Genomic DNA, 8,425 nt, shown 5'->3' with positions numbered 1-8,425 from the left:
TTTTGGTCTAGCAGGTAAAACAGTCCCCTGGTGATTATTTATAATCTTAATTCCCTTATTAACTGTTGATTCACTCTTTAGAAGATTATCATAAATTGGGTCAATATTTAAACTACCTATGTCCCTATTTATTGAAAGGTTAGCATACATATGTTTTTTAATTTCAATAGCTTCTCTCGCCAACTGTGTCTACCCCTTATCATTTGAAATACCTAAGGCCTCATCAAATTTTACAGTGATCTTGTTGAAACCAAATATGTTCTGCTAAAGCTGAAACAAAAGTTTCTGGAGGCTTGCTTAATTGTAGGGTTTTTTATATTGAATTTCGGTGTTCAATAAGCCTTTCATCAAATTGTTGGAGAGTCTTACCAATATAGAACTTCCCACAAGAACAAGGAATTCTATACACCCAACTTACTAAATTTCCCTCGGTTAAATCCTTACCAGAACTAAAGAAACTACCCATTGGCCTCAACGATTGGATATATGTTTCAATTCCAAATTCACGCAAAACCTGTGAAAGTTTCTCACCCAAACCAGGTAAATATGGCAATGAAATGAAACTTTTTATATATCTAAATCTAAAGACTGAGAAACCCCAATAACCCTACTATCATGTTTAATACGTCTATTTTCAATTATTTTGTCAATGAATTTAATTGGGTAATCATTATAAAACAAAATATCCCTCAAGTATAATACGTAATTCCGAATCCAGAAATTCCTTGGAAAAAATCTAAAGGCTCTAAAAATTATAACACACCGTTTCACCGACATCTGGTGGCAAGAATGAAAACTCAAATACCTATCATTGCGCGTTGGTTTTCTGTAAATTAAGAAGAGTAAATGGAAATACCTTTTAATTAATAGAATATCTAGAGAAGGTAAATTATTATTTTCCTCAAACTCAACAATAAATTTAATATTATTATCAAAAATATTTAATTGCTGACAAAAGAGTTCTAAGGAGTCCAATCCATGTTTCCAAACGCACAACACATCATCCATGAACCTACCTCAGAAACAAGGGGAGATTATAAAACTTATATGTTTTATTATATGTATTATGGAGATTATGAAACTTATATATTTAAAATCCGCATAAGTATCCGATTCTTTTGATGTATCTATTGGTATCAAAATTCCGTTTTTTAGAGTTTTTATTACTATTGAACCGGGTTACTTCTTACTTACGATTGGATACAACGAACCGTTTGATAATGTAACAAGTGTAAGCTCAAAAGATGTTAAACTTCCATGTTCATTTTTGTGACTATGGGAGCAACTTTGAGGTTTAGCTAATTTGACTTCGAAGCAGATCTGGATTGAATCGTTTCATCTTCAATGTATGATGATGCACAATTTGTTATATTTGATTGCTTTTTTATGAAATCACAGTTCTTATTATTTCTTTCTCTCTCTCTCTCTCGCTCTCTCTCTCTCTCTCGCTCTCTTTCCTCTCTCTCTTTTATAGTTTTGCTTTTTTCGTGTTAGCGTTTAAAGAAGACGGGTATCCCCACCCCTCCACCATCACTCTTACATGCTTCCAAACTTGATGTCGGTTACTTTTTTTGAACAGATCTTAACTTGAAAAAAAAATAATAACCAACGATTATAAAAGAAAGTTATGCTAATTAAAATAATTCTTATAAAAGCTTCCACCGAGATTTGAACTCAGATCGCAGGATTCAGAGTCCTGAGTGCTAACCAATACACCATGGAACCGTGTTATTATGGCAATTTGTTATTGAATATTTATAGACGCTCTATCACAGTGAGCAGAGATTTCCAAATTGGTTTCTCACCTCGTAAGTGAAGGCCACGGCCGAACCCAGGATTTTTTTTTCGAAGGGGGTTTAGTAAATATTTATCAAATCATATTATTTAGTTTCAAATAAAGTGAATATACCATTTGATGCCTTTTTATGCTGACTATATAACAATCATTTCTATCAGAAATGAATTTTAGCCCCCCCCCTATATATGTCAATTAAGGATATATATTTGCACACATGGGGGTGGGGTAGGGGGCTGAAATTCATTTCCGATAGAAATGATTATTATATTCGTAATCAGCATAAAAAAGGCATCGAATGTTTGATTCACTTTATTCCTAACTCAATAAAATGATTTGAAAAAAACTACGTTTTCTAAAGAGTTAAAGAGGCTGAGTTACAAGGTCGAACCTTAAAACGTACAGGGATTAGGAGGCACAGATGGGGGGCTGCTGCCCCCCAAACCCCCCGCTTTCGCAGCCTGTAAATAAATAAAAAAGTTTTTTAAAGTGAAAGTAAGGAGCGACATTAAATCTTAAAACGATCAGAAATTATTCCGTATATGAAAGGGGCTGTGCCCTCCTCAACGCCTCACTCTTTACGCTAAAGTTTTCATTGTTTAAAAAAAAAAAGAGTTGTGAGAAAGTTAAACTTTAGCGTAAAGAGCGAGGCGTTGAGGAGGGCACATCCCCTTTCATATACGGAATAATTTCTGATCGTTTTAAGATTTAATGTCGCTCCTTACTTTCACTTTAAAAAACTTTTTTTATTTATTTACAGGCTGCAAAAGCGGGGGGGGTTGGGGGCGGCAGCCCCCCAACTGTGCCTCCTAATCCCTGTACGTTTTAAGGTTCGACCTTGTAACTCAGCCTCTTTAACTCTTTAGAAAACGTAGTTTTTTTCAAATAATTTCTGCACGTTTCTGTACAGTTTATTACTTATCATTGCTTGACTAACTGTTAGATGATTGTGTATTATTCTTTTCTTTCTCGACAGGGTGTTTTAAGGGTCAACCTTGTAACTCAGCCTCTTTAACTCTTTAGAAAACGTAATTTTTTTCAAATAATTTAAAAAAGAAACTGAGTTTTTTTTTAATTTAAATTCAGTATATAAAATTTTTTATCTAACTGTGAATCGAACCCGGGTTTTCCGCCTGACAGCCAGGAGTCTCACCGCTGCACTAAAGAGACATAATTGAAATTCTTTTTTAGTTAGGGGAATCTTTTTGACGCAAGCAAAACTTGATATTTGGTTTTTGGAAAACAAGGAAGGAGTGATCGGATTGAGCTGAAATTTCGAGGGTAAGCTTCCAAGCCCCAGAAAAACTTATCCTTTAAATTTCAGCCCGATCAAACAACGTTAAAGCGGGGTTGTGGTGGGAAAAATTTACATGGGCTAATATAGGAAAACAAGGTTTTTCGTAAATGTAAATTCGGGGGATAATTTTTTCGGTCTGAAAATATCAAAAGGCCCTAACAGGTCGAATTCTGCTTCGAATGAGTCCTCATTCAACCGGATCCGTTGCCAACTGTGGCCTGAAGGCGTGGCCAAGAAAAAAAGAATTTTAATTGGCTATATTTGGTTTTTTGAAAACAGGGAAGGAGTGATCGGATTGAGCTGAAATTTCGAGGATAAGCTCCCGTGCCCTAGGAAAGCTTAACCTTTAAATTTCAGCCCAATCAGATAACGTTAAAGGGGAGCTGTGATGGTAGGGTCCAAACTTCCGGCCCAGTTTACCCCATGAAGATAAAGTTGAAGGAGAATGAAATTTAGCAAGTTTCTTAGTTTGAGCATGGGCTACAAAATGCAATTACCGCCGTCTCTCTGCGACCTCTAGGACCTGAAATCGCTTAACATTGTGGTGGGTCTCCTCTTTATAGAGGCACAAGTGTGCCTCCTTGATATGATTTGGTAAATATGTACCGGGAGTTTTACTCATTACACAAGATTTTTTTGGAGGAGGGAGGGGGGTAAACGAAAAAAAATTCAAAAAATGCATTAAAAATTTGTTTATATCCGTTTTTTGTTACGTTTTTACGAGTCAACACTTTTTCAGGAGGGGGTTTAAACCCCCTAACCCCCCTCTGGGTACATCCTTTGCAAGGGCCCATGGAAACATATCTGGTTATGTAGTGAAGAATTTGAATAATTGCTAGATGTCGGTGTTTGCCTATTTATGTATCAATATAGGAAGATCAGAGGCTGCGCGCTAGCGCTGCCTAAGTAAAGAACGATGTGGGCACAATGTGTCTTTTGTTTTGTTTTTTTCTCCATACCCGGGCACTTCGTATCGAAGGAGTTGTCGTAGAAAGTTCGAAAAGGGCTCATTCGATTGAAAATTAGACGGGCTAGTGCCCCTTTTAAGTCTCAAAAGTGATTGGAGGGCAACTAGCCCCCCCCCCCACGCCCATTATTCCCCCAAACACATCCAATCAAAATTTTTAGAAAGCCATTTTGTTCAGCATAGTTGATATCCGAATAGAAAATATGTTTTTGAGGAGGACATTCCCATCCACAACCCTCGGGGTAAGGGTTTTGAAGTTATTCCTTGGGGGCATATAAGGTTTTTATAGAAGGAGTTGTCATAGAAACTTCAAGAAAGGCTTATTCGATTGGAAATTCAAAAGGCTAGTGCCCTTTTTAATAGTCAAAAGTAATTGGAGGGCAACTAGCCCCCCCCCCATGATCATCATTCCCCCAAACACATCCAATCAAAATTTTGAGATAGCCATTTTGTTCAGCGTAGATGATTTCCAGATCGAAAATATGTTTTTGAGGAGGACACTCACCCACAACCCTCGGGGCAAGTGTTGTAAGCTATGCCCTGGGGGAATATGAGATTTTTATTGAAGGCGTTGTCATAGAAATTTCAAAAAGGCTCATTCGATTGGAAATTCAAAGGGCTATTGCCCTTTTTAATAGTTGAAAGTGTTTGGACGGTAAGCAACCCTCCTCTCACGCCCACCATTCCCCTAAACACATCCAATCAAAATTTTGATATAGCCATTTTGTTCAACGCAGTTTAAAGTTCTGGAAATTAGGTCTTTGAGGATGGCAACCCCCTCACAACCCTCAGGACAAGGATTGTAAGTTTTGCCCTGGGGATATATACAGTTTTTATAGAAAGCGTTGTCGCAGAAACTTCAAACAGGGCTAATTTGATTAGAAATTGTAATTGCTTGTGCCATTTTTAATAGTCAAAAGTAATTGGAATGCAACTAAAACTCCTTTCATAACTGTTATGTTCCCAAACACATCCAATTAAAATTTTGAAATTGCCATTTTGTCCCGCATAATTAAAGGGCAGGAAATTATACCTTTGAGCAGGACACTCCCCTCACAGGGCAAGTCTTCAGGGCAAGGGTTATAAGTTATGCCCTGGAGGCATATAAGTTTTTATTGAAATTTTTGTTGTAGAAACTTGAAAAATTGCTGATTCGATTTGAAATTAAAAGGTCTACTGCTCTTTTTAATAGTCGAAAGTGATTTGAGGGTAACTAGCCCTCCATCACTTTTTTTAGACACAAATTTTTGGATGACTAATTTGTCAAGGGATGGGGATTTCTAGATAGAAATTTTGTTTTTAGGAAGACACTCCTCCAAAGCACTCAGGGGATGGGTTGTATGTTACTCCTTTTGGGCAGATAGGTTTTTTTCTGAAAGCGTCATCGTAGAAACTTATAAAAGGCCTCCTTCGATTGGAAATTGAAATGGCTCTTGCCCTTTTTAATAGTTGAAAGGGATTGGAAAGCACCTAATACCCTTTTCTTGCCCACCATTTCCACAAACATAGCAAATTAAAATTTTGAAATAGCTATTTTGTTCAAATTAGTTAAAGTTCAGGAAATTATACCTTAGAGCACAAAACTTCACCTAAAGTTTTCAGGGCACGGGATATAAGTTATGCCCTGTGGCTATATAAGGTTTTTATTGAAATGTTTGTCGTAGAAGCCTGAAAAAGAACTCATTTGATTATATATTCAAAGGGCTACTACCCTTTGAATGTGCTCAGTGCTCAGTTCCTGTTTGGCATCTGACCTGCAAACATCTGTTTTGTTTTTAAGCCGGATTAAATTTAGAATAAATTACAGTGGACAGTTCAGATGTAAGCATAAAAAATTGCGATCATGCATTCATTGTGTTAACATTATGTGGATGGCTAGTGCTGGCCAAATTGCATTGTAGAATAGATGATGTCATGCAGACAGTTTTGTAGCTGGTTGATGCAGGAGTAAAAGTGAAGATTTTTTGTGAACTGTAGCTGATTCCTGAATGAATGGTGTTTGCCGTGCCTTTCAACGGCTGATGTATAGCACGCTAGAATCGCGTGGGTAAAAAAAAGTTCCGATTGAGGTAGGCGCCAGAATTTATTTTCGTTTTTTAATTATTAGCCAAGAATGGGGAATAAGAAGAAGAATGAAGGAAATAATGACAACAAGAAGCTGAAACAGGATGATCTAGATGTGTCCTAGTCCCAAGAAGCTGGAGAAATTAAAAAATCTACTCCAGTACAGACAGGCCAGAAAAGGCCTTGTGATGAAGATTCAGGAATGAACTCAAGTTTTGATGTTAGTCTTGTGCGTGAATGCGAAAAAACAAATGCTGGTAGCATTTCCATGATTTTAGAAATGTTACAAACATTACATAAAGATGTTTCAGATATTAAGTGCTCACTGAAAACCGTAGAATCTGATATGGAGAATATAAAAAAATCAATCGATCACGGTGGTTCGCTGTGTGCGATTAATGAAGCCAATACAAGCAAAAATAATGATTAAGTGGGTAAACTGACTGATAAGACGCATGCGCAAGAGATCATAATAAATGAACTTTGTACTTAAGTTGCCCAGTTAAAGAAACAGTCGATGTTGGTCCAAAATACGGATAAGAAGAATAACGTTCTGTTTTGGAATGTTAAGACTGGACCAAGTTTAGATGCTGAAAGCACTATAAAACGCGTTCTAGTTGATGGGCTCGGGATTCCTGCTTCGGATATTCCATCTTTTTCTGTTGTAAAAGTTACGGGCAATTTAATGAAGATAAAAACAGCGGAATATCAAGGCCGATTAGCTATTATGAGTAATGCGAAGAAACTGAACGGAAAAGACTTAAGTTTCAGAAACCCGTTTTTGCGAGTGATGACGTAAGCAAGGAAGTTAGATTGATTAGGAGGGAAGTGCTTGAAAAAAGGAAGATTTTGCAAGTAAGGGGGATCCAATGTTTGGTGCCTCCAGTGGTTCCTCCGGTATTGCGTATTCGTGAAAATGGGGAAGTTAAAAAAATCGGATGGTATGATGCTATGAAATCGGCGCGTTGATGTTGTTTCAAGATGGATCTTTTTTTTTTGGAAGAGTTGTGTATGGTAAAAAGAGAGATGTTTTGTTAAGTAATTTTATATGTTTTTTTTCTTTTTTTCTTGTTTATGATGGAGTTATGCATATTTGGCTAGTAGCCCTTAGTTATATGAGTTTAGAGTGATTTGGATGTGGCCTTTTATAAGGCTATTACCGTTTATTAGTTTTTTTTTATTTAATTTTGTTTTTTTGTTTGTTTCAGGTTTTTGTGTTTCGGTGCCTGGTTTTGGCTCCATCATTTCCTCGGGCCTTGATGGTAGAATGGAAATTTGAGGTAAGTTAAATGGTTTCGCTTCTCTCGCTTCGTTCTCTTGCCCGTCTTTGATGTTTGATAATGGTTGAGATAAATTTAAATAGATTGGGGGAACTTGAGAGTCGTTGTGTTGATTTTTCGCATATGAGTGAGGGTATCATGAATGAAGACCAGGTTGAGGGTGGAATGAATGTCAAGGGTGCTGATTCAAATTATGTGTGCCTGAATGAATTGAATGAATGGAAAGTTATGTAGGAGCTAAAAATGTATGGTATGAATTGTCTTGGTTTAAATAGTGCGTTTAATTATATTAATGAAGTTTCATCTAGGCTGGAACCTGATGTAATGGCTTTGACAGAAACTTGGCTAAAAGACCATAACTCTTCATTATTGGATATACCAGACTATAGGTTGTTTCTTCGGAATCGAGTGGAAAGACAGCATGGTGGTCTTGCAATTAAGGTGAAAAATGGATATAATGTTAAGCCAAGGCCGGATATTGCAGAATATCGAGAAATGATTTTGGAGTCAATGGTGTTAGAGGTTTCATTGTCTGGGCGGAAGCTATTTATTGTTGTTGTTTATAGGCCCCCTTCAGGAAATACGGATGAATTCTTAGACCTGATTGATAATATGTTGGATAAAATACCGGATTCGCAAGTGCCTTGCTTTATAAGTGGTGATTTCAATATTGATTTGAATAATGTGCAAGATTTGAATTCGAAGGCAAGAAGTTTTTTGAATCTTATGTATAGTTATGGCCTTTCCCCTCCTGTTAATATTCCAACTAGAATATCTGGAGCTTCTGCATCTGTGATTTAAAATCTGTTTTTGAATGTTAGCTGCGATTTGTCGCGAGTGTTAGTGAACAACGTCTCAGATCACTGTGCTACTGTTATCCGTGCAGCTATTAGTTGTTGTCGTTAAGGAGATGGTATGACTAGAGTTAAACAGCCTATAATTGATAAGAAAGCCATATATAGGTATAGGACTAAACTTACGAATGAGTCATTTGAATGCCTTAATGGTACGGATTGTGTTAA

At 36.8% G+C, this 8,425-nt stretch overlaps 1 protein-coding gene across 1 annotated transcript; it reads left to right on the top strand.

Moving 5' to 3' along the window:
• Window positions 1-7,646: 7,646 nt before the first annotated feature.
• LOC148946758 (uncharacterized) lies at window positions 7,647-8,204 on the top strand. The gene has a single exon (XM_089096416.1). It carries the CDS (start codon window positions 7,647-7,649, stop codon window positions 8,202-8,204), a length of 558 nt encoding a protein of 185 aa, XP_088952542.1.
• Window positions 8,205-8,425: the final 221 nt, after the last annotated feature.

This window comes from Artemia sp. Qi Xiang Cuo, chromosome 11, assembly GCF_049724085.1.
Source record: "Artemia sp. Qi Xiang Cuo chromosome 11, ASM4972408v1, whole genome shotgun sequence".
Taxonomy (NCBI): domain Eukaryota; kingdom Metazoa; phylum Arthropoda; class Branchiopoda; order Anostraca; family Artemiidae; genus Artemia; species Artemia sp. Qi Xiang Cuo.
The sequence above is the reverse complement of the archived record's forward strand: the minus strand, read 5'-3'. Positions and strand labels throughout refer to the sequence as shown.

What these genes read in the sequence shown, in the direction of transcription:
- LOC148946758 (XM_089096416.1), top strand. Translation starts at nt 7,647, where the DNA reads ATGTATGGTATGAATTGTCTTGGTTTAAATAGTGCGTTTAATTATATT.